This window comes from Balaenoptera musculus, chromosome 2 (assembly GCF_009873245.2).
Source record: "Balaenoptera musculus isolate JJ_BM4_2016_0621 chromosome 2, mBalMus1.pri.v3, whole genome shotgun sequence".
Lineage (NCBI taxonomy): Eukaryota > Metazoa > Chordata > Mammalia > Artiodactyla > Balaenopteridae > Balaenoptera > Balaenoptera musculus.
Window position 1 is genome coordinate 165,056,339 of NC_045786.1, and position 27,489 is coordinate 165,083,827.

General features: G+C 38.2%; 1 protein-coding gene across 1 annotated transcript in view; it reads left to right on the top strand.

Moving 5' to 3' along the window:
- Positions 1 to 27,489, top strand: part of UNC79 (unc-79 homolog, NALCN channel complex subunit) — a 251,806-nt gene that overhangs the window by 155,812 nt on the left and 68,505 nt on the right. Inside the window, 8 exon segments of the mRNA XM_036842067.1 lie at positions 1,164 to 1,365; positions 2,159 to 2,338; positions 11,344 to 11,630; positions 14,232 to 14,414; positions 14,993 to 15,155; positions 17,623 to 17,772; positions 18,355 to 19,572; positions 26,681 to 26,773. Of these exon segments, the coding sequence (XP_036697962.1) occupies positions 1,164 to 1,365; positions 2,159 to 2,338; positions 11,344 to 11,630; positions 14,232 to 14,414; positions 14,993 to 15,155; positions 17,623 to 17,772; positions 18,355 to 19,572; positions 26,681 to 26,773 (2,476 nt within the window).

Below are 27,489 nucleotides of genomic sequence, written 5' to 3' on the forward strand. Positions count from 1 at the left end.
CTCTAAGTCCTGATCTACTGTTTTTCCACATTGGCACCTGATTTATTATTATATTGTTATTATTAAAAGTAATAATAATGGGCAAGAACTAACATTTGTCAAACAGGTATTTGTTTTCCGGGGCAGTGTATTAGAAGTGTCCCATCATGCATTACTTCATTAATCCTTACAATAACATTTTGTGTGTTCCCATTTTACAGATAGAGAGTTGAGGGTTAGAAAGGTTAAGTAACTTTTTCAGAGTCACATGGCTAGTAAGTGGCAGCACAAACTCAGGTCTGACATAATAATGTCCATGTTCTTAATTGTGTGTGTGTGTGTGTGCGTGTGTGTACACAAGGTCTCCCAAACCAGTGTAAGAGCTTCTCTTGTAAAAAAGACTAAGAAGAAAGGTCAAACTATGCAGAATCTGAAAAATTATAGAGCTATGCTGCTTGTGGACCCATACCTCCCCATGTAAAAATTCCCAGTTGTCTTCTGGATAGTCCTTCTCTGTTGGTCTTAATAAGACAAGGTAGTTGTATGTCTAACCCCTGCTCAGGGCTTGGAACATAGGAGGCACTCATTAGATGAGAGTTGAATGAATTAATAGCATAATTGGATGAATTAGTTTTAAAATTTCATTCAGTTAAAAAAAGGGAAATGGTAGACTCACATACTGGAGAAATAGATGCTTAGTCCATTCCAACTTTGATTTCTTAAGATTCTATGTTCCAGTCACATTCCAAGAAGACAAGATGACTTTCCTTTCTTTTAGACTCATGGAATTTAGCATTGAAAGGGAATTTAAAGACCATATTCTTGTGTATTCTAAAATGTAGTTTTGGAAGTACGCTTCTCTTAATAGAAACTACAGACATTAAAGAAAGAAACACTGGTCTGAGGGTATTTGAATTAAGTGGTTATTATTCGATGCGTCAGAAAAATCAATAATATACATTTAGCTCAGATTTCTGAGTCAAAATTCAAGAGATATTCAACAATTAGGAGAAGCTCCTCTTCTGCGTTTTTTTTCCCCCTACCAAAAATGCAATCGAAGATTTCAGTTGAATCATTCTTCATTGTAAGCATGGATTGAGGAGGCTGCCTTGTTTCACTGACTTTGCTTGGTGTATTTACATCTGACTTTCCATTTTTGTTTTTGTTTTTTTACCTTTTCCCAGGGTCTGTGTCTTTGTCTTGACTTCCAGTTTGATACTGTGGTTAAAGATCGACCCACAATATTGAGCAAGCTTTTACTCTTGCATTTTCTTAAGCAAGATATTCCTGCTTTGAGTTGGGAGTTCTTTGTCAACAGATTTGAAACGCTTTCTTTGGAAGCTCAGCTACATTTGGATTGTAACAAAGAATTTCCTTTTCCTACAAGTAAGCAAAACAAAGAACTTGCTTTAAACAGTCACAGTTCCTATTCTGGTGCTTGCTGGATAAACAGAAGATACTCCGCATGTAGTTTAATTTCCCATTATGGAGGATACCTTGACTTCATGTACTCAGTTCATCAAATGTTTATTGAATATCTACTGTGGTAATCTGCAGGTTAACTATTTTCTGGCATTCCAACATCAAAAATTTTCTCATTTAGGGACTTCCCTGACGGTCCAGTGGTTAAGACTCCACGCTCCCAATGCAGGGGGCATGGGTTCAATCCCCGGTCGGGGAACTAAGATCCCACATGCCATGTTGCGTGGCCAAAAAAAAAAGAAAAAAAAATCTCATTTATTCGAGGACCGTTGAGAACCATTTGTGACTCTGTGTTCCTTAAATATTATTCAACCATCATGTTTGTAATGTCTGTGAGCAATTTTGTGAGATATATTTGCACTTTGTAAATTTACTCTTCCATGCTTAGTAATCAGTTACCTGGAGCTCTAAATAGATGGAGGAAAGACTTTGGTCACTCAACTATTTATCCAGTGATAACAAAATTAGATACTTTAATCTTATGATCTAAACAGAAAAATGATAAACGATAGTCAAAATAGGTAATAGCCATGATTTTTTAATATAAGGCTTATCATAGAGGGAGATAGATGAATGAGAAATGTATCCATGGAAGATGACTTTTAATATTGAAAATATACGCAGATGGATTGTTTCAAACTACTTGTATAACATAGTGAGTTAAGGAAAATGATCACCTTTAATTCCTTTTGCAAAGCTATCACTGCTGTGAGGACCAATGTCGCTAATCTCAGTGATGCAGCATTGTGGAAGATCAAGAGGGCTCGTTTTGCAAGGAACCGCCAGAAGAGTGTGCGTTCCCTCAGAGACAGCGTGAAAGGGCCCGCGGAATCCAAGAGGGCGCTCTCCCTCCCTGAGACCCTAACCTCCAAAATCCGTTGAGTATCTTCTTCCATCCTTCCCTTAAATCTGTTTGATGTCTTTCTGAGGCTGACATGTCTTGTTGAATGTTCACAGAGAGTAGTGTATTTAGCAAACTGAGCTCCTTCAGCTGCATTGGCCTTCACATTCCCTAGAGGGTCCCCCCAGGTATGTCAATGCCCTGGGTGGCTTTTCCCAGTTGCTGGTGCAACAAATCCCTGATCCAGCAGTAGATTGTTTTGAAATGTAGAAGGCAGTAAATCCACTGATGCATGACATGAGACGCAGGAGAAGCGTTTGCTCCTAAGTCCTAGAATATGAAGGTTTCCACCACCACCATTATAACCTAAGAGCTTCCTGGATGAGACTTTGTCAAGACCCATGGCAACTAAGAGGGTAGAGTAGAAATTTGGAATGCATTTTCTTTTCATGCATGACAAAGGCAGCCAACAAGCTCCTAGAAAACCAATAAAAATGGTGTTTTCAAAAAAGAAAAATCAGGCTGATAAGAAGTTGAATTTCTGCCCAGCTTCACCAGATAATTTATAAATAAAAACAAACGTCATTGCCAGCTAAAAAAAGACCATATATACTTGTTATCTAAAGGTCTTTTTTTTATATTGCACTTTTAAAGAAAACAAAAAATTACCAAATGACTAGATGAACTGTAATGATTAGCAATGGCTCATGACTGACAAATAATTAAAAATTCATAACTAAATCATATTAGCGAATGAGTACATTAAATATAATACTAACTTGTAACATTTATTAAATGATTTAATTTTTAAATAATGTCATGAAGTTAATAAAATACCACCATAAAACATATTTTTTTATCCTGTCAGAAGCTGAAATGTTTGCTTTTTCATTGACATTTCTTAGAAGACAGCTTTATGTAACATAACCATTTTTAACCATAAATATGATTTGATTTTGTTTATTGCATTTCTCTCTATTTTATGACAAGCTACGGAAATGTGGTATTTTGAACTTTGGAAGAGTCAATGAAAGCCCTTTAAGCAATCAATGACCCAGCTTTTCAGGGAGCAAAGATAATAACAGATGGCCATTTAAGAATAACCTTTAGCATTGCTAGGCCCAGTGAAACTGCATCAGATTCTAGAAATCAGTACCTAGATTCAATAAATTACAATTTCTATATGAATTTCCCAGCTCTTTTATAACCTAACTAATCAGTTTGGGATATAAAGTTTATTTATTGTTATTTCTTGTTAATTGATTCACATGACAATTTTGAAGAATAAGAATTGAAGTGACATTGAAGGATGTTCTTTAGATTCAAAGAAAGCCACAGAACTTCTGTGACGTAAACATCTTGTATGTGATGTTAATTACAAATACGAAAACTAAACTTGCTCCTGCTATCCAGTTAGCACTGAGTATGTTTTCTAGGCTCAAGTTGTTTTTAATGCTTATTTAAATAGAGTTGTTGTTGATTTTTAAGCTGTGAGGTTGACCAGGCATGAGCAGTCTGCTCCAGCTCTCGGTGGGACACCCGAACAGATGCCAGGTGGGTACTTCTGACGTTGAAGGGCCGTGTGCAAGTGTCTATCACAGGTGGACAAGGTAAAGAATGCGGTGTCTCTAACTGGACCAGAGTGATGTATTTAGGATTTGAAAGCTCGAAGGGTTTTACCCCAGATGCTCAAGTGTTTGAGCCCCTGACATGGCAATTCTTTCCATCTTAAAATTGGCAGATGACTTTTGATCCTGTTAACTTATGGTCCAGTAAGAAGCATCATGTTACCTGAGTATGCACTTTTCCCCCGAGAGCCAGTATGACTAGAACTATACCTAGTACTTATATTTGTATGTGTTTTTACACATAGAAATATTATGTTCATATATATCTGCTCTAGGAAAAACATTTCATTTACATTTGAAAAGGTTATACATTTGAACCACCATCATTCACTCATCCCCTTAGCCATTTCCGATTCTTTGCAACTCTTACATGCATTTCTGTCTCTCGAGAAAGGAGGATTTCCATTGTTTAGAGGACCATGGGATCATATTCTGCTTGGTAGACTGTAACTGTCCTTTGACGTTCTTGATAGATTAACTTATCATGAAGTCTCTTAAGGGTTGAAGGGATGCTGCGAGCCTGTTACAGACTGAATGTTATCTATACACATGATGCCGTACTTGCTGGGAAAATTGTGGAGGTTCTGAATACCTGCTTATTTGTCCAAAACAAACCTGGTAACTACCACCTATGTATCATGCTATACAACGTTTGGCTTTTCATCTAAGAATAGTTTTAAAATTAACTTTTCAGAATGGTACCGATACTCTCAGAAGGACAATTTCAAGTAAGGAGACTTTCAAGAACGTGTTATAAAAACGATGCTAGAAAGAGAAGCAGTTAGGCGTGGGAGACGAGGAGAAGAGGGAGAGCCCTAAATACTATGAATGCAGATGGCAGATGTTGGCCTAAGTGCATTTTCGCTTCTCAAATTGATGAGAAAAGGGGGGCACACACTTGGCAGAGTCCCTCTACCTTGTTTTGAGCATCACTCGGGCCTCAATTGTGCTGGGATTAAAAAAAAAAAAAAGAATAAAAATAAGAATTTCTGATCCTGAGCTTCATTTAAAATGTGAAAATATCCATTTTCCCTTCAGTTAGGTCTTTTTGAGATTGGTCTTACGCAATTTCGTAAGTTACCTTTATTTTACCCTGTCTTTTCTTTTTGTCTTAAGGCTTAGTTGAAAAGCTAGTCTTTAATTATTATTATCCATTTTAACAATCCAACTGTAGGAGTCCTCTCACATCTCTTTGGAAAAACATGTACATATGTTTCTTGAAGAAAAGCCTTTAGGCGTCTAATTGTCCCATCAAAAGTGATCAGATGGAAAAGGGGCAGATAACAGTATTGTCTAAATTAAATATAAAGCTAAAGCTTCTGGAAAGATAATTACATGACGCCACCATAAACAAAACTTGCTTAGATTTGGAAACAGGTGGCTCAGCTTATAAGGCAATTTCAAACTAGTTTTTCATTTTTGCATTATTATTTACTGAACACTGAGTGTTTTAACTTTGGAAGCAAAGATACACCAGGATAATCACAAGATTGTACAGAGTGGTTTAAGATAGTAATTAAATGGAAACCGGAGACCTTGCTATTTAACGAAATAGCTTTTGTTTGGTACAAGTAATGAGCTCCTCTGTGCAACACCTCTTATTGATCAGGCCTGAAATAAAGCAGATGTCCTTTAATCATGCAGCAAGACTTAATTTTAGTTGCTGTTTAGGCTGAACTTTTGGACACTGGATTTACAGTTTATGGCTCTCTGATCTTAGCATTTACATATTGCCCACAGCAAATTTTGCAGCAGAAATGCACTTGTATAGAGGGTAAACTCTGCAAGGCTACTGAAGAGTTGCATTCCTCTGTGACTTTTATGAGTCAAATCAAAGGCCTTTGTGCATATAAGTAAAATTCATAGACTATCATAGCTGAAACATTAGAGATATGTTAACATTCTCATTTTACAGAAGAGGAAACTGAGGTTCCCAGAAAGGAACAAGTTTCACAAGCTTGTTGGTGACAGATCTGGGTCTGAAGCCCAGATGTCTTGATCTCTCTTGCAAAGCATGTGTGGTAATGCTAGCAGGAGCTCAGCACCTTCATTTAATCCCAATTGATGAAATATACAATTTTACCTGCTAGTCTGAATTTGGTATAATTATAATTAGATATTAGCTGTTTTTTCACTGATGCTGTGAGAACCAGGAATTCTTTGTTTTTGGTGATTCAGAACACCTGTTGAATATTAATTGAATATAATGCAGCAGTTATGGTAGGTTACAATTGGACCGTACTGGAAAATTGGTATCAACCCCATGTGATCATGGGAAACTTAGTTATATCTTATTCCTCATCCCCTGGGATGAATAATTAAACAATAGTAGGTATATAATGTTAATAACAACGGCAATAGCACTTTATATATGTATAGTACCTCTTTATAAAGAGTGTTTTTAATGCAAATCATCTAATTTCGATTTCACAACAACTCTGCATATATATAAAGTATTATTTTTTTTTTCACTTTACATACAGACAGGAAGACTGAGGTCCTGAGGGACTAAGTAACTCTGCTTATATAATTTGCTCATGATCACATATAACTAGTTAGTTAGACAGAGACTGATACTTGAGTCCAGGAGACTTTATTTGCTTTCTTTCCACTACAGCTACCTCTCAATAAATTGGGCTTAGGGTGTTCCTGCCCTGGGGTACATGAGGACGCCAGTCTTATTAGGGAGCTGACTTGGGCATTCAGGCCTGCTACAGTGTGACTTAAGCCCATGAGTGTCCAGACCAAAGGACTTTTCCCAATTAGGACTTATAGATTGGTCTAGAGCTATCCTAATCCCTAAAGGGACATATATACTTTCAATTCTACTCCAGCCTGCAGAGAAATCTTGAGATCTCTTGGTCTGAATTTGTGTCAACAAGAGAAGGTACCCAGTACTGGGTAGCACTGGTAAAACTCTCTTGTATTTCCCGCCTCCCTCAATGTCCAGCCTAGAATTCCAAATTACTTCTCTTTGGGCTCTTTCTTTCTAGAGGTGGTTTACATTTCATGTCTTCACTAACTTGCAAAATGCCTATTAATCATTAAGAGCCAATAAATCAAAGAATTCAATTGTTTTTATAGGAATGCCCTTGACTGAAATGATAGTTTCGGAAAATGACAGTTTCTATTGAACAAACACTTATTGGGCACCTGCTGTACTAGAAAATATGAGGAATGTAAAGATACATCAGAAATTCTTGTACTCTCAACTTGCTTATAGTCAAGTAAGGGAGATAAAGTATGAACATAGGTGAACTCTCATCTCGTGTGAAAGTGATAGTACTATAGGATTGTTCACATCAAATGCAATGGGAGGAGAGTTGGAGGGAACAAGGAAGGTTTTGTGGACAGGTGACTCAGCCAGGCCTAGACAGGTGGATAGCCACAGAGACCAGTGAGGCAGTGTAGTTAGAACTACCAACATAATGCAGACTCATTTATAGTGCTTGATCATTGGTTTCTCTGGACCAAATGCAGAGTAAACTCATAGAAACTTCCTTCCACTACCTAATTGTCACTTGTCAGCTTGACAGAGGGGTCAGTGAGTCGACTTACACAGAGGAATGTTCCCTATTTCCCTACCCACTCCCTTGCTGTTTGGGGACTTCATCAGGTTTTCGCCCATGTAGAAAAGATCTGAAATATTTATTTGAATTCAATGCACTTTAAACATGTATGAATAATGAGCGTCTACTATATATCAAACACTGCCCCGTATTCTGTGAGGGATGTAAAATTGGATAAGACATAGCACTTGCCTTCAAGGAGTCTTTGTTCTTACAGGGGAAATACAGCAAATGGATAAATAAAAAGTTCTGCCTCGCATAATAGTTATTTGCCACATGAGAGTTGGGAAATGCTAAAGGAAATTTTCCTGCACTCTTCCCTCTTTCCCACCCATCTTCCCTCCTTTCTTGTTTTTGGAGATGTATAGAATTTAGGGACCCCAGTTGCTGAGAGGAGGGTGGGCATATTAATAAGAATGTCTTCTGGGGACCAGATCCATGGGATAAAGTTGGGGGTGTGGGTGGAGGACCACCTTGCAAGATGAAGAGAGCACCATGAGCCAAGACACCAAGGTGGAGAAAGGCTGGCTCCGTTCTGAGATCCAGGAGTAGCCCAGTGTGTGAGGATGTGGAGCATTTAGGGTGGAGCAAGAGCAGATAAGTCTGGAAAAGCAGATCCTGATCCTGCCTGGTTTCAAATCTTCTGAATAAATAAAATTGTATTATACTGTGGCGTTTCAATCAGTTGTGCCACTCTGTGGACAGATCATGATGGACCCCGTCCATGTTAAAGTGAGGGTAGCTCTGCCCCCATAATAATAAAGATTTTTACATTTTTCTTTACAAAAATGATAAAATCAAATCCCTTAGCCTGTTAAATCTCTATAGTTAAAACAGATATAGGAATTTCACAGACTAGAATTCAAAAGTAAGTGTTTTAACTGTCACATTTAGAGAAAATATTATAGGCATTTAGTTTTAAAGTGGAAATTTTATATATTTTATAGATAACTAAAATAGTAATATCGTCTTTATCCATAAAGAAAATTTCAGGTTTCCTAAGCTCATTTTTCTTAGGGATTTGATTAAGGTAACTTTTCTTGATGAAGAGTGGTGTCAGTCACATGCTTACACTATTTTTAAAGAAAGACAATATACAAAGCACAGACTTGCAAAGCCCACACTTGGAGGGGTAAATTATTGGAATGAAAAGAGATTTTTTTCACTTTATGCAAAAAGTTCCATTAACTAGTTCTTTTTTCAGTACATTTAATTGTTTGTGAAAGATCACTCATTACTGGCTATTCAGGGAAAGCAAAAAGCAACAAACTTAAAGCTAAGCACTGCAGATCAATGAAGATGAATCCAAAATCAGGATGGGGCCTTTGTGAAATGATACTTAGTCATTAGGAAAATATGATTTGATGGGAAAAACTAAGGTTACACACTTTTAAAATGAATGTCTACTTGCAATGGGGCGAAGAGATTTGAAATATTTAAAGCTGAAGCCTGATTGTTCATTTTCTAGACTTGAACTAGATAGGAGGAAATAGGGAGCCGGTGTCCTAGCTGGGCCTTGTCTGGATCTCCCTTTCTTCTGTTTGAGTTCCCTAGACTCTCAGGGCTATAAAACAAAGGTGCATCTCCTTCTCAAATGTTCCTCAGTTCCATTTTTAACTTTGGAGTCAAGCCAGTCTAGACTTTGAGGTGGCTGAGCAGGGCTGAGTGATACACGCTCTCCTCAACCTTGCCCCCCAGAGCTAAAACGAATTGAGGAATGAAGCTATATCATCGTAACCGCCATTGCTTGCTGCTACAATAACACTGAGCCCTGCAGGTAACCTAGATTCTCACACTTGTCACATTCTTGGCCCAAGCTTGCCCAGAGCAATACCCTCCTGCTAGCTGTAAAGTAATATTCCGATGGAAAAAAAAAAAAATCAAGACTAAATATTTTTCAATGCTGAAAAGATAGTTCTTTAAACTTTTAAAATAAGGATTTGGTCTGATCTTCTATTTCAGACATTTAATTTAATTATAATATACAGTAATGCTTTACATTTACGACCTTTCGTGAAATAGGTTGTTCCACAGGAATTGATTCTTTTCCTGATGGGTCATGCATGCCAAATAAATAATGACAATCGTAACAATTTATTGACCACTTTCTGCATATGAAACAGTGTAATAAACAAATCCTTAGGTTTTATTTGAATAATTTTTGGTTAAAACTTCTCTAAAGTACATTGCATACATTTATTCCTTCATGAACAGACTCTATGAGACCGAAAAATGTTGTTAATGTCCGAGGGTCATATTGAAGTTTGTTAGATGGTTTCCCCTATACTAGAGGTTCTTAGACTCAGTTGATTCTGCTGCCTCTTCACTCATTGTCAACTATCCCATCTCAGCGTATCACTTTTGAACAGATCAACATTCTTCTGATCATCTGCAGAAAACTAGACAACCAAGCATGTAACCTTACGTGCAGTTCTAAAGTAGTAAATTCGGAATTTGACATTACCTTCATGCCACTGCTTCAGAGAAAGTGTTTAGGCTTGAGACAGCTAATTTCTGTGGTCCCCAGGAAACATTTCTTCTATCTTGCTTCTCTTGGCTGGTCCTAGAAGATTGAGATTTTTACCAAATTAGTTGAGGCGTTAAAGGATATAAATTACTACCTAGCTCTTGGTTGTATCCTGCATGCCATAATTAAAATGGATAGAATCAAAGTTTGGTTTGTAATGATTTGTAACCAAAGCTTGTCATCATTTAGAACATTTCCTCTCAGGATGAGAGATGAGAATGCTGGTGTGTGGGTCTAACCCACCAGGCAAAAAATTTGTTTCCAATTTAGAAATTCTCATGTTGCTTGTCAAAGGAAGGACAAGAATGCATATAGGGTATTTTGAATAAGGCCCAAAACATAAACATAAATATGGAAGAGCAAATCTCACTCTTCCTTCCCTCAAAGTCCTAAACTAAACCAGATCAGAAAAGGTAGAAAACAAGGGGAGACAGGGTATAATTTCTGACCTTGAGAAATAACAGAGAAAGTCAATGTCAGGGACCTACTCAGATATAATTATTTGTTAGGTTAAGAGTAAGTCAAGGGCTAAGATATTTTTTCTTTCCATGTGAACTTTCAGCTCACCTTCATGTGGTGTTTTTCTTTGTTTTTAAAAGTTCATGCTTCTTTCTTTCTGTCTGTGCCCTCCCACCCCTTATATGTTTCTCATTACATACAGCAGGGCTTATAATTTGCTATTTCTAATTTTGACTATATCATTCAGAGTACACACTGCTAATATCTTAGGATTTGGAGAAGAGAACTTTTCTTTTTGCATCAGCTGATATTTGAACATAACTGAATTGAGATTATAATTTAAACAAAATAACTCAATGGATGTTTTAGTTGCTCAGTAGATTTTAGGAAAATGATTTTTGTGGTTATTCTTACACGCTTATTTTACAAAGCTGGAAGGGAAACTTCTCTTTATTAGTGAGGATAAAACTTTGCCAAGATATTCAAAAATTTGCTTAATGCAAAGTTTGTGTAGGTATTTGTCTTGCTGTTTGAAGATAACTTTGCTTTATAGTGTCCCCTTTTTTTTTCCATTCCCTTATTCTTCCCAAATGACTTGGGAAGTAATTCCCAAGTAATTCTTATTCTTATTCTTCCCAAATTACTTGGTCATTGTAATTTCTACCCTGGGACCAGTGCTTTGCTCAGTAGGCCATACTGTGCCTTTAAGTTTGTCTAGAACAGACCTTTAAATATTTAGAGGCTTTATCGATATAAAGAATGAAATAGGGTGCTATGGTGCTTCATTGATCAGTGAGATTTTAGTGTAAACTTACCTGTGGGGGAACCACCCACCGATGGCCTTTCTTGTACTGACAGGCCAACAATCCCCTGAGAATGACAACACCATCAAGGACCTGCTCCCCGAAGACGCTGGGATCGACCACCAGACAGTGCACCAGCTGATTACAGTGCTTATGAAGTTCATGGCCAAGGATGAGAGCAGCGCCGAGTCAGACATCAGCAGCGCCAAGGCCTTCAACACGGTCAAGCGGCACCTGTATGTCTTACTTGGCTACGACCAGCAGGAAGGTTGCTTCATGATTGCACCTCAAAAAATGCGCCTGTCAACTTGTTTTAATGCGTTTATTGCAGGAATTGCCCAAGTAAGTGTAAGCTTTCAGGAGTCATGCCGTTAGGCTTTTAGTACAAACAAGTCATTAAATTCCATTTAGCTGACATTGGTTGAGTGTAAAGTTTTGCACAAGTTACTTTATTAGGCAGGGGTACGTGGAGGACATCAACAGCCTGATATCATAAAGGGAGTTGGGGATTTTGGGGGGGTAAAATATACAGAAAACTTAGCATTTTAATCTTTTTTTTTTAAACATGTTTATTGGAGTATAATTGCTTTACAATGGTGTGTTAGTTTCTGCTTTATAACAAAGTGAATCAGCTATACATATACATATATCCCCATATCTCTTCCCTCTTGCATCTCCCTCCCTCCCACCCTCCCTATCCCACCCCTGTAGGTGGTCACAAAGCACCGAGCTTATCTCCCTGTGCTATGCGGCTGCTTCCCACTAGCTATCTATTTTACATTTGGTAGTGTATATAAGTCCATGCCACTCTCTCACTTTGTCCCAGTTTACCCTTCCCCCTTCCCGTGTCCTCAAGTCCATTCTCTAGTAGGTCTGCGTCTTTATTCCCGTCCTGCCCCTAGGTTCTTCATAACCTTTTTTTTTTTTTTTTTTTTAGATTCCATATATATGTGTTAGCATATGGTATTTGTTTTTCTCTTTCTGACTTACTTCACTCTGTATGACAGACTCTAGGTCCATCCACCTCACTACAAATAACTCAATTTCGTTTCTTTTTATGGCTGAGTAATATTCCATTGTCATTTTAATCATTTTTAAGAGTACAGTTCAGCGGCAGTAAGTATATTCGCATTGTTAGGTAACCATCACCACTATCCATCTCTAGAAATTTTTCATCATCCTAAACTGAAACTCTACCCATTAAACAATAAAGGAGTGTGGAATTTTTGTTTGTAGGTTGTTTTTTTTTAAATCGTTTTCCTTTTTTGGCTTCAAGTGGAGAGTTGAGTTAATCATCCTACTTACTTCATGTCACCTTATCATCATTGGCTTTTTTCATGTTTCTCTGCTACTTCTGACTGCTGTATTATACATCATGGTATACATTATCCATGATTTAACTATCCAGTCCCCCAGTGATGGACACTTATATTGCTCCCAACTCCTCACCACCCCATACAGATCATCAATGAACATTCTGTACGTGCACCTTATTCACCAATGTGAGAATTCCTTTGGGATATGGGTCCAGGAGCAGACGTAACAGATCATTGGGTATATATATGCCTAATTTGACCAATGCTACAAATCTCACTGTCCGAAATGGCTGTCCCAATCTGCAAAGGGTGTAGAACTTGGGGCTAGAGAGAAATGGATATGAATTTCAGCTCTGCCACTGTTATTAACTGTTAAGCATCCTTGCTTCTTTGCTCACTGGTAATAGATTTTGGGGGGAAAGATTAGAGACAACATATTGCAAACGCCTTAATCAGTGCCTATCTCATGGTAGGAACTCAGTGATGGTAGCTGTTATTATTTAGCTCAAATAGATCATTAATACAATGAACACAGAGAAGCAAAGGGGGAGCGATATGTATGTCTCTTGCTGGTGTTGATAACTAGATGGATCACCCCTAATACTCAGCTGTCTATGATGGAGAGAGAGTACAGCATTTCAGATACCGAACTTTACCTCCCTTCCTCCCTCACTTCTCTCTTTCTATATTCACGTTATGCATATTTATTTTAGATATATAAGAAAAAAATTAAAATGCAAATCTCCAGGAAACCCATGACAAATATAACTTACTAACATTTTGGTGTATGTCGCTGGTTCCAGATTTACATACATTCATATATACATGCCTACATACATATGTGTGTACATGTGCACATATTTTTTATAATAATGGGATCATTTATGCATACTGATATATATATATATGTGGCTGATGTGTGTATGAATATGTATATATATACATATATGTATCTTTTAAACCTAAAATTTATTATGAAGTTCATATCACGTAAATAAATTTGTACCATGTTCCATTTAATGGCTACACAGTATTCTGTTGTCATATAAACAATCTTTTATTTAATTCCATATTGTTGAATATGGAGGTTGTTTTCAATTTGAGGTGGCTATAATGCTGGATATCTTTATGCGTACATCTGGGAATGCCTGTCAGATTATTTCCTTAGGATATATTTAATTGCTGTATTAGAGGCTATGTGCTTTTTCCTACTTCTGAATACATGTTTCTAAATTGCTCTCCTGAAGCGTATTGAGAAATACTCTTGCCAGTGGTGTCTGAGAATGCCCATTTCCCTACATAATTACCAATACTATGTGTTTTCATTGATTCTAGTTTAATTCTAGTTAATAGTTTAATAGGACATTTTAAAAGATAAAATTTATTTTCAACAGATAATTAAGTAGATAAATAGGTAAGTAGATTAAAACTATTTAAGTTACAAGTTTTTAAATTTCTTGTGAGGTTGGACTTTTCCCCCTCTATGTGTACTGGCCATTACTATTACTATTTTGTGAGATACCTGTAAAATATTTCACCCGTGTTTTGATGGTTCAAAGTTTTCCTTTTGGCTTATAAATGTTCTTTATAGTTTTCCTTCAGTTATTACGTTTTTTTCCTATTTCAGGTTATGGACTATAACATTAATTTGGGAAAACACCTTCTCCCCTTGGTGGTTCAGGTGCTCAAATACTGCTCTTGTCCTCAACTGCGGCATTATTTCCAACAGCCGCCTCGTTGTTCTCTCTGGTCCCTAAAACCTCACATCCGGCAGATGTGGTTGAAGGCCTTGCTTGTCATCCTTTACAAGGTGAGTTGCTGTAGTCACTCATTTTTTGGGTGGAATGATTCTCTTAGAGAGAACATTTAAGAGATCTTTGTAGGATAGCAATTTGACCTTCAGAGGAAGATGCATGATACACAATTAGTGTCGAGAAGTAAAGAGCCATTGGAATGAAAATAGAAATGTAGACCATGCCAGTGTATACTCCAAAATGCTTAAAGCAAAATCTGATGAATATTGATCAATAATCTCTCCTTAATGCTCAGAACCTCATATTTTATCTATGTATTAATTATTATGTCAGAAAACAAGAGAACTATTTAAAATTGTATTCATATACCAAATGTTTATGCCAGGTAATTTTCTTGAAAGGAATTATAACTACAAAATGGCATGCGTTGCCATCCATGATTTGGTGCAAGAGGAAGGGAATACAGTCCCTTGTCAAAATAAGGCCATGATAAGAATTTATGTTTCTGCTTTTCTATATTTTTCTTTTTATTATACCCAGAAGAGACTGAGAAAAATATCTAGCAAGATCAAGTGGAAAAAGTTACCCTTCAAAATAACCATTTATATTTTTCTCCCTCCATTTCATTGAGCAGTATCCATACCGAGACTGTGATATCAGCAAGGTTCTGCTGCATCTGATTCACATAACAGTCAATACACTCAATGCACAGTATCATAGCTGCAAGCCCCATGCCACGGCAGGACCTTTGTACAGTGACAACAGTAACATAAGCAGATACAGCGAAAAAGAAAAAGGTACTTTACATATCTCAATTCTATCTCAAACTTAGCTTGCATACGTAATACATTTCTGGACAATGTTTTTCTTAGATGATAGAGGAGCCCCCCCAGATATCATTCTGGAGTCAAAAAATGACCTACTGCTTCATTAATTTTCCAACTTTCCCATGAATGTTGCTGCTTTCATTATTTAAAATGAACACTCAAGAGAAATAATTGATATGCTTCTGAAGCCCCCTTCATAAGAAATCGTGTTTTGTAAAAAAAATTGTCTGCTGTTTAGTTAAGGAGGCTTTGTAAACCTTTTCCTACATGTTGGAAACATCTTGCTTTGGACTGTGAAGTAAATCTTGGTCGGCACTCAGTGGAGCCATAATCTTGTCCATCTCTAGTTTGCTCCTGACCTTGTGCTCATAGATTTGAATGGAGTCTAAATTTGCTGAAGTGCTTTTTCCTAGCCTCCTTATTCAATAAGAATTAATTTCAAGCAACTGAAATGAAACATTTTTGCTGCATAGGTTTAAATTATTTCCAGTATCAACACTCTTTATATTGATAGCTTTTCTACAAAGGAGGCAGTAGAATGAAACTTTAGATAATCTTCCAGCCTGGATGTTTTCAGGTGAGAGCTGAAGAGCCAAGGTGTGTGTCTTTAGTGCATGTCACAGGGTGACTAGACTCGTAAAAGGTGACAACATCAATCCAGTCCTGGGAGAAAGCCAAGTGCCCCATGGCCCTTTGTGGTGTTAATAGATTCCTTTTTGGTGGGACTGCTCTGGAGATGTCTGGATAGGAGGGATTGGACCCAGTGTTCCACTGTTCATTTATTGCCAAAAGGTCCAAGAGCCTAGGTTGGCCAGAGATAGAGCTGTCAGAACTAAGTTCATTAAGTTCTGGTACCATTCAGATCCTTCCTGAAGAATATCTTAGGTCCTAGTTTCTGGGAAATTAGACAGATTCAGTTGAACTATAGATGTCGTCAGTGTGGGCTCAGTATTTGGGCCAATCCCAGATGAACCTTTCTGGATGGGAGGAGCCATCTTGAAGTCTTTCCATCTCTCTCATTCAGTACATTTTGAGAATTATTTCAAAGTTATGTAAGGGAAGTTACACAATGACTTCTTCGAAAAACTGTATTTTTCAAAGGAGAGTATTTTTAAAAAGGAAATAAATAAAACAGATCATTGTGTTGATAGGCTTCCTCATCATCGCAGAAGTTGACTGGGAGTTTTGTATCCATTTTGATCATTAACGCTTATTTTTTTATTCGACCAAAAAGATTATTATGATTACTTTGTCTAACATCTACTGCTTCAAATTTCATTAACTTATAGAATCTTGTGTTTTAAGACAGGATCGGTCCTTAAAACTTAACCCTATGCTTGTACTCCCCTTATACTCAAGAAATCTTAAATAATCATAATCACACCTGAGGCTCATTTTGTCAGATAGGTAGATATAAATATAGGCCAAATACTATGATTTCAATGATGTTCAACTTGAAGAGTAGGTTGATTCCATTTACTGTGGTATTAAATGCATTTTTGTAGCCTTTTCTCTTGCTGCTTTGTACATGGCTTTGGCTTTTCTAAAGGATGCAAGAAGAAAATTTATTAAGTGGACTTCATGGGTTGCAAAATAGCAACCTTTTCCTCATTACTGTGTTTTTGGGTTTCTCTTTGATTTATAAGTAGCCAAATGTGGATAGAAGAGAACATAGAAACAAGCTTGATAGGACCCTAAGTGACCAGTTTGTTTATGGAGCCTCATGACCATAAGAGCCAAAGATTCTTTCTGGGATTCATAATAGCTACCTGTGGCAAACTCTTACTTTAATATGGGGAAATGTTGTTTTCTGTTTTCTTTTTCCTTTGTTTACTCTATCAGTCCATAATCATTTGTGGAGCTTTTGAGATGACCAGTGGCTTTTCTAAGCTTTTTCTGTGCGTTGTGTGTTTCATTGCCAAATGTAGAGTACAGTATTTTGCATTGACAAAGTTTAAGGTGCATGTACTGTTAGGCTGTGTCTATGCCAGTTCTCAAATCCCAGGAAGGCATATATTTTTGGAAGGGGCAACAGCCACTCATTTTGTTTAATTTTCTTTTGCCAAATTAGCCTGAAAATTCACCAAAAGCAGGCACATTTAAGGAGTGTCCCAGATTCCTGACATGTATTGGTTATCTGGTTTTAAGTACATTGGAAAAGTTTTCCCATGAAGGTCCTATTGGAATATCGAGATGCCTCTCTTGAAAATGCTGCCCACTGTGACATGGAGTATGAGGGGCAAACTTGTAGCAGTTGCTGTGTTCAACGTATGAATAATTTGACACCTGAATGAAATGCCAAGCCAGGCTAGACTTGGGCTGGTTTAGAACCACCCCAGACTGTGTTCCGTAATGCTTTCAATGAAATGCTTGTGTAGATACAGCCTAAGAGAGAATAACCTCTTAAGTGTAATTTTGACTTTCTCTCCCCAATTAGAAGAAGATAGTGTTTTTGATGAATCTGATATTCATGATACACCTACTGGACCCTGCAATAAAGAGTCTCAAACTTTTTTTGCAAGATTGAAAAGGATAGGCGGCAGCAAAATGGTGAAATATCAGCCGGTTGAGATGAATATTCAGAGAAGTATGAATTTTTTCCTCTTAGTAATTTTATGCAGAAATGTTGTACTCTACCGTTTTTTGGGGGTGAAATCTTAATTTTATTATGTTACTACACATTTTTAATACCGTTGATTTGATATATATGTATGCACAACCAGTATATATATATATGCTCTTATATATATACGTGAATTGACAGGTACATCATTAACGTCATGATCGTCTTAGAGGGCCATTGCTTGATTTGATTTGTTGCAAAATGTTTGCTTCTCTTCCACACAATTTGAATAAAGTTTCCTAGATCCGCCTCAGCCAAAAGCGATCCCCTCTCCCGTGCACAAATGAACAGAGCTGAGGAATTATCCCGAAGCCTGATTTCAGAAATAAGATCTTAAACTGCCTTTTGGGGTTCTCTCATTCCAAAGTTTTCTGGTTTTTGCAATTAGAACGAACCTTATGAAAATTTGGCCAGGAAGTCAGTTTTACCTTCTGGTAGAGCTGGGATTATGATTATGGTTGATGCCAATTGTATGCCCAAGTTTGAGGGGAAGAGAAAGGTGAAATCTCCAAGTAAAATAGTACTAGCTTTTTCTGTTTTAATCAGGTGAAATAGAACTGGCTGAATATAGAGAGACGGGTGCATTACAAGACAACATTCTACACTGTGTGAGAGAAGAAAGCATTCAGAAAAAAAAGCTGCGCTCTTTAAAACAAAAATCTCTTGATATAGGGAATGCAGACTCCCTCTTGTTTACACTAGATGAGCACCGTAGGAAGTCCTGCATAGACCGGTGTGACATAGACAAGCCTCCAGCCCAAGCTGCTTATTTCATGCCAAGACAGCATGACCATGGACGGTCTAGACAGAATTCTGCTACGAGGCCTGACAATGCCGAAATCCCCGAGAACCCGGCTATGGAAGGTTTTCAAGAAGCTCGGAGGCCTGTAATACCAGAAGTTAGGTTAAACTGCATGGAGACATTTGAGGTGAAAGTGGACTCCCCAATAAAGACTGCTCCCAAAGAGGATTTAGATCTGATAGATTTGTCCTCAGATTCAACATCTGGGCCTGAAAAGCACTCTACGCTCTCAACATCGGACAGCGACTCTCTTGTGTTTGAACCTCTTCCCCCTCTCCGAATAGTAGAGAGTGATGAAGAGGAGACCATGGACCAAGGGGACGATGGTACCTCTGGTAAGGATGCTGCTTCCTCTCCCTCCATCCGCAACCACCCCTCTGTCCTCAGCCTCAGTACGACGCCCCTCGTGCAAGTAAGTGTGGAAGACTGTTCCAAAGACTTTTCTTCTAAGGACTCAGGAAATAACCAGTCAGTAGATGACAGGGACTCCCCTCTCATAGCTCTAGAAGACCCCACAGACTCCGAAGAATTATCAAAGCCTGAGGAGCTGCAAGAGTTTTCCTGTGGCAGCCCGCTTACGCTTAAGCAAAAACGAGACCTCCTTCAGAAGATGCTTGCTCTCCCTGAGATGTCACTGGACGATAACCCTGAGCCCAGCACCGAGGAAGGGAAGCCCAGTGGGCTGATGCCAAGTTCAGGGGCAAAAACTGTCCTCCTCAAAGTCCCTGAAGATTCGGAGAATCCGATGGAAAGTGAGAAGCCGGACGCCAGTGCTGAATCAGACGCAGAACAGAACCCTGAAAGGAAGGCAGAAGAGGAGGGAGCTGAGGAATCTGAATTTAAGATTCAGATTGTCCCCAGGCAGAGGAAACAGAGGAAGATTGCGGTCAGTGCCATCCAGAGAGAGTACCTTGACATTTCCTTCAACATTCTAGACAAATTGGGAGATCAGAAAGATCCAGGTGAGCGCGTCTCTCTTCTTTCTCCCAGCCTTAATGTTCAAGTTTCTGCATTTTACTTGTTAGGGTCTTGGCACTGATATGCATCAAACTCTCAATTTTATAATGTCAAGGAATGACATTATAATTGCTTCATTATCACTCTGAACCCTTCCTGCTTACTGGAGTGTGTTGGATTCAGATGTGGTTCTGTTGGCTCCATAAATGTTCCTGTATTGGTTGTTTCTAAACTCTGCACTCAATTCTTGATCATCCTTGACAACAAGAGGCAATGATTAATTCATATCAAGACATCCCAAGTATCATTTTTGTTTTCCTCAAACAGCAAAAGTCATTCATTGAACTCTTATTGCTTTCTGTTTTTTCCTGCTATACTTTAGTGAATTATGATACAGCTAAAATATCATGAAGGGCTAAAATAAAGCAAAGAGTGCTTGGAATGATTAAGAATTGACTGTATAATCATTTAGGGTCTATACTGATTACATATTCTAAGCAAATATCAGCAGTCTGGCAGACATTGTGTGCCCTCAGGAACCAAAAACAGCCCAGTTACAACCTAGACTCTAATCCATGGTCACCAGTTGATGGTGAAGTTGTTATAGTATGAGCACTTCCTGCCTCAAATGCCGTTTCTTGTGTTTCCTTGGAGGCACTGTTTCCAAGAAAGATTAACTTGAAAAAGTGACAAGCTGATAGCCCACCTCATCCTAAAACACAGTTCTCTGCTCTGTTATCATAATACTGATCAGAATGTTTCTTCATTTCTCAGCCCATATTTTTAAAAAAAAACAAAAAAGTATGTGAATCTCTAGAAAAAATGGGATTGGCCAGGGATGATTATTTTAGTAGATTCATAGATTACAGAACATTGAGCACTGGCAAAAATCTTGGGGACCTCTAGTATAATCCCTCATTTCCTATAAGAGGACGCTGACACTCTGGGGAGGTGATGTGCCCCGCCCCAGGTCACACAGCACTTCTCCCCCTACTGCATAACAAAAGCAACTCCTGAGAGAAGGGCTCAGCCCTTTTATTTGCCTCGGGCATTTCCTGAGCTTTCCAGTTGTTCTCTGCCTCATAGGACAGAGCTGTGTACCTCCGAGGGGCTCTGTAAAAACTTGTCAAATGAACATTAATGTATTGGGAAGAGGTCATGCTCCAGCCAGGCAGGGGGAAGAAAAAGATTCTCATAATAACAAGAAAGTGTAAGAAGGTATCTAGGGAAACTGGAACACCTTTTTATTATTTGGAGCCAAGAAAATTGTTGCATATAGATGGAGCGAAGCACTGACCTAGAAACTACAGAGGTCTACAGGTGGGTATATAAGAAACCATATAAGGTCTGTAGGGTGGGTATATAAGAAACTATATGAGGTCAATAGGGTGGGTATATATGATATATAGGTTGTATATAGGTTGTGGTATGTATGTTTGTGTGTGTGTGTTGCCTTCTTTATTCATCCTCATGTCAGGTTGTTCCCCAGGCTACCAGGGAGGAGAATGGTATTATATTAATATATTTGTTACCAGAGCAAGAAGGAAAGCATCTGACAATTAAGATGATATGTATTTAAAATTTTTATAATATAGGTTATACTGTCATAATCATTTTATATCTGCATAGTGTCCCACCTGCCACAGACATGCAGAGCTACCCTTCCTTGCTGAGTGTTGGAAGGAGGGCCATGTGCTCAGAGTAAGACTCAGGCTTCCCCAGACCTTCTTGCCTCTATCAGTGGTAGTCAAGGGAGGCCCAGACTCACAGCCTTGCCATTGCTAATTTCCTTGAGTCTACCAAGTCTAATGGCATTGTGTACTTTCCTTCTGTTCAGTCCCTGCAAGAAGCCCCAGATCACCCTTCATCTCTCTCACTCTAATTTCCATAAGGCCTTGCACATCTCCTGTCCAGATCCTTTCTCCCACCTTATCGCAATTCCTGAAAGTTTTCCTCTATCAGAAATTCATGGTCCTTCATGTGCTCTGTTTCCTTTACCTTCTTAGTCTAATGGAAACCAGCTCTTCCCTGAAGAAGAGTGTCCTTGGACTAAGGCCAGGGTGTAGGCATCTTCCTTGCTCATCATTTCCCCCTTCAGACCATTCCCACCTTGTCTTTAAAAACACCCAGCTCTGAATCTCACATTACTTACCCTGACTTTCTCATTTATTGACAATTTTAATTCCTGGCTCTTTTTACTCTTTCCTAAACTATTCCTGTCTTAATTCTTGTTGATTTCAGTATTAATACACATAGTACAGTGTCTTAGTACAGTGTTTTCTGACACTCTGGCTTCTCAGTTCCTCGAATTCGTCTTCCCCAGAGACTTCTTTTTTTTTCATCTTCCACCCTCACTCAGTTACTTATTCCTATGGTCATATCACAGAACTTGTTATTATCAATAACTGCAGCCTGTCCATGGTGTCAGTCCAAAGTCTCCCATTCTCTGATTACCATTTCCTCTGTCTCTGGACAGCACTGTATTGATCCTATTGCCTCTCACTGTTCCTCCCCTTCTTCATGTCTTCCCTTCTCAAGTCAATCATTACAGTCCCTTCTTGCCTACATCATTCCTGACCTCTGCTTTTTCAGACTTGCTTGGCTAAACACAACCCTCGTCAAATCTGCCTTTCCATCTACCAACACCTGTACCTATCAGATGAGTGTGACTGGAGAAAAAAACGCATAACAATATTGACTGGTCTTATTTTAAATTCATGACCATGAACCTCAACTGGGTCCTTAAAGCTACCTGGCATCACACCATATTTCCCTGGTCCATTCACGTTTCCATTCTCCTGATTATTTCATAGCTACTTTTCTTTCCAAACTTTCAGTATCTGTTCCTATTTGACATAATCTGAAGAGATTTCCACATCCTCCTACCCCTTCCTCTGCCTCCCTTCCATCATCTGCACCCATACACCTGGCCTTCCTAGCTGGGGCTGCAAGTGAACTGTGTTTTGGTCTGAAGTCAGCCTTTCCACATGTGGACATGATTCCATCTCTCTTACTTACTCAAGGATGTATGCCCAGAAATCTCCCCTCTTGCTCCTCCCTTAGTTTTTTCTAAGGTATCTTTGACTTGAATATACAAACATCATCTTATTTCTCTCTTTTAAAAAAAGCTCTTGATCCTAATTCTCCCCATTATTATCCCATTTGCTTCTTCCCTTTCAGCAAAAAGTCCCCCCCTTTTTATTGAAGTATAATTGACATACAATATTATATTAATTTTAGGTGTACAACATAGCAATTCAATGTTTATATGCATTACACAATAATCACCATGATAAGTCTAGTTACCATCTATCACCATGTAAAGCTACTACAGTACTGTTGACTATATTCCCTATTCTGTGTGTTACATCCCCATGACTCATTTTATATAACTGGAAGTTTGTGCCTCTTAATCCTCTTCACCTATTTTGTCCATCCCTCCATCCCCCTCCTCTCTGGCAACCACCAGTTTGTTCTCTGTATCTATGAATCTGTTTCTGTTTTGCTTGTTCACTTGTTTTGTTTTTAAGAATCCACATATAGGGGAAATCATAGAGTATTTGGTTTTTCTCTGTCTGGCTTACTTTACTTAGCATAATACCCTCTAGGTTTAGCAAAACTTTTTAAGGAGTTATCTGTACTATCACTATTCCCAATTTTCTCCCATACTATTCTTTCTAAAAAGTACTCATCATTCCTATGAGGCTTCCAGAGTTCACCCAAACCTCACCTGTCAAGGTCACCAGTGGCCTCCACTGCTAAATCCAATGGTCAGCTCTTAGATATTATCTTCTGACTCAATAGTTCACAGAGTTGATCACCCCCACGTCACTTGGCTTCTGGGATACACATTCTCTTGGTTTTCTGCATGTTCAGTGGTCACTCCTTCTCAATCTCTTTTTTCGGTTCCTCCTTAACTCCCTAATGAGGGAGTGCCCCAGGGTCTTTGTCCTTGGTCCTTTTCTCAGTTCTGTCTACACTCAGTGTGTTGGTGATCTCATCTACTCTTGTAGTTTTACATACTGTCTGTATACTGAGACAACTCTATTAGGTACCTACTGCTGGAATAATGCTGTGTAACAAATAAACATACAAATATCAGCAATATATAACAATAAGCATTTATTCAATTCAAGGGCTAGTGGCTATCTGCAGATGAGCTAATCTAGGCTCGACTGTGTGGCCAGCCTCCTCCTGGGACCCATGAAGCCTGGAAATATTTTTCTTAGGGTGATGGAAGAGGCACAAGAGAGCAAGCCCCGCTGCACAGGAGCTTTGCAAGCCTTTGGTCATGTTATGCCTGCAAACATTCCATGAGCCAAAGCAAATCACCTGGCTGGAGCCAAAGTCAAGAGGGGAAATACACTCTGCCTCTTTAGTGGGAGGAAATTTTAAGTTACATGGCAACGGTCATTGATTCAGAGAGGAGTGAAGAATTGGGGCCTCATCTGCCAAAAATTGCATGGGACATACTCATACTAAAAAATTTTCTGTTGTTTATCCCAAATTAAATTTTAACTGGGTGTCCTCTTTTATCTGGCCACCTTAAATCTACCTTGAAAATCTACCCCTTCTCACCATCTCCCCTGCTTCCACCCTGGTCTGAGCCATTAACGTCTCTCACGTGGATCAACTGTGATAGCTTCCTAACTGGGCTCCTGCCTTTTACCCATATTGCCTTCGTATCTTCCCAACGCAGCAGCCACCGTGATCCTTTTAAAACATGAGAGTAGACCGTTACTCCGCTTAAAACCCTCCGCTGGCTCCCATTCTTTCATAGTAAAAAGTCAAGTCCTTTAAATTCCTAAAATGCTTTACGTGGTCCTGATTCTCATTAGTTCTCTGACTTCATTTTGCATGGTTCTCTCCACATTTCTTCTATTCAGCCACAGTGGCCTCCTGCCATTTTTTGAACACTCCTTACATTTTCTTACCTTGGGGCCTTGCACTGGCTGGTCCCTCAGCCTGAAACTGTCTTCTCCAGATACCTGCCTGGCTCCCTCGCTCATTTCTTTTAATTTTCTGTTCAAACATCAGGTCCCCATGAGGCCTGGACCACAACCCCACCTTTCCACCCCTACTTGGCGTCTTAGAATCACTTTCTCTGCTCTGTTTCTCTTCTATAAAGAATTATTCTTCTAATATATAATAATTTATTTACTTTTATGTTAGTTAATTTTTGTCTGTCTGTCCCCAGTGTTCTCTCAAAGGCAAGAAATTTTCTCTGGTTTGTTCTTTGATTGTATCCCAAGTACCTAGTAGAGTGGTGGCAAATATTTGATGAATGAATGAATCAATAACATGACATTTTCTTCACATCAGTATAAAAAATTGAATAGAAAAATTTTAAGCTAAGTGTATAGCTCTATTCAAATATTTGTTGTCTTAAACTATATACAAATGGAAGGCTTCATAAAATGATTTAGGACTGAGCAAAAATTGCCTGGCTTAAAGAATCTTGGTACACTAATGATTATTAATAACTATCTTACAGTTTTGACATTTCTTTAAAATTAAAGATACCAGGATTTTAATAAGCGTATTGAGACTCTAAAAGTCTCAATAATCTGTTAAAGAATTCTTGCCTTTAAGCTTTCTTGTTCTACATTATCGGTGAGATTATTATGCCATAGTAGCAGCAAATGTAAACAGAAGCAGATAAGGGTAAGACAGGTAATTATGCATGTTTTAAACTTGTGGTTTGTGGAGAATACCTAAGAGAAAAGCAATAGCTTAATCTTTAATATCTTAATGACTAAGGAATTTTAAATGGGTAGTTATTTTTATGCTTTATTTGGAGAGTTTGGGAAACATTGTAACAGTTATACTTTTTTTGTTACCAAGAAAGTATTTATCTGGCAAATGTATCTATTCAGAAAGACCTCTGAGAACCAAAAATAGATGTTCCAAAATCAGTGCTTAAAAGCTTTTCTCCTCAGCCCTCACCTAGGATCTATTTTACTTTTATTTCTGACAGCTTAATAAGTTTAATGATCACCCAATAGTAGAATAGCATCTGCATACTTATATTGTATGTATGTGTGAATATATGGTGACTTGCTCTGTGGCAAGAAAAACAATTGATAACATGAAAAGGAGGAGACAGATATCATGAAGCTTAAGAACTTGAAGCCATTTAGGGTGGATATGTTATAATCATGGAAGCCCATAGTGGTAATTCCAGGCTGCTCATTGAGTTCAATACACAGTGAGTGTTGCTTAAGATGTCAAGGAAGTTTATAAAAAGTTTTAGGGGTTTGCCATGATAAACCGTTTAAACTTTTCAAAAAGCTTTAAAGGATAATCTTTACCTAGAATAATGTGGGACAGCTTGTTTCCCATTATTCATAGATTGAAAAGACAATATTAAATGCAGAAAATATTTTACCTTAGATCCATTTGTCAACAGCAGAAGCAAATGATACAAGTCTTTCTTGCTCAACTAATAAAATCGAAAATCTGAGTTATTGGTAAGTAATTATTCCAAGTTAGATACAATCCCTGCTCTGAAATTACTTATGATTTAGCAAAGGTTGTAGACAGGTAAACAGACAATTACATTATGGCGTGTTCATTTTGGTACAGGTTAGGACAGGGTGCTCTGGGATTGCATAAAAGGGTCACATGATTCTGTTTTTTGTTTGAATCTGGGGGTGGGGGTCCTGGATGCCTTTCTGGAGGAGGAAGTGTCTATATAAATTGAGATGTAAGTGATGAGTAGGAAACTGCCAGACAAAGGTGGAGTGGTGGAATGATATAGGTGGATCAACTGTAGGTGTCTTTGGGTTTTGTATGAAAAGAAATTCAGTTCTGGAAAGGTCCAAGGATACGTGATATGAGCATGCCGAGCTCTAGCTTGGTAATTGTGCTGTCGTTAATCTCTGAGAGGCATAGCAACACATGCAGAGTGTAATGTGGAAGCAACTCCCATGGAACTTTGAAACCAGTGTGTATGTGATTCCATTAAAGTAGTTAGTAGGGCCAGAAAGTATATAATGATTTGAATGGGAGAATTGGGCAAGAGGGGAAATATATGAAAACGTTCTTGAACTTGCTTTTAATCAATGTCCTGAGTTTTAAATAATATTTCTGTTTGTAGATCCCGCTACTAAGGACTTTCAACTTTGGAAATGCCACGAGAATCCTCATCTGCCCCTACATTAGAAGCAGGTGTGCCAGAAACAAGTAGCCATTCTTCAATATCAAGTAAGATTTCCTTTGGTGATCATTTCACCTGTACATTGATTTGAAACATTATCTGCTGCATTGTTTTCAATTTTCACACTCTTGTATTGTTTTTTCTTTTTTTTTTTAACGTTGTGTTAGCTTCCTAGGTAACACTATGTTGTATGTTCTCAGAGACCCTGAGACATAGGCCCAATTTTGTCAGCCATCTCAAGTGTTTGATAAATCAGTACAGTTACTGATAGGCCAAGAATCCTAATTTGTTAAGGTATAATCACTGGATAATTCCATAAAATAAGTATTATGTTGACTAGCCTACTAAACATAAAACATGGAACTGTTTTTGGGACAAGTGAGAAACATTGTCTGTGACAGAATTTTACATGAAAACACCTTTGTTTAATTTGAATCACCTCCATCATTGACAAAATTTTTATCTAAGTTATCATCAAATAAATGTATCAGATATATCATGATCCCAAAGTTATATTGAATGTAGCGCGTTTGGATCGGAAAATTAAAATGGCATGAAATATTACTGGATCTACTGGAGGCAACTATTCAGTATTTTGAAACTGCCTTGTTTGTGGGTCCTATATTTGCCCATGAGGAGCTTGAGTTCCACTGAGGTGAAATAAGGGTGTCCACTTGGCTCAGTGGAGTCAATTAAAAGACTTTAGCATGGGAAATTCTCAGTAGGAATCAGAGATACAAACAGTGATGCAACTTCTGCAAAA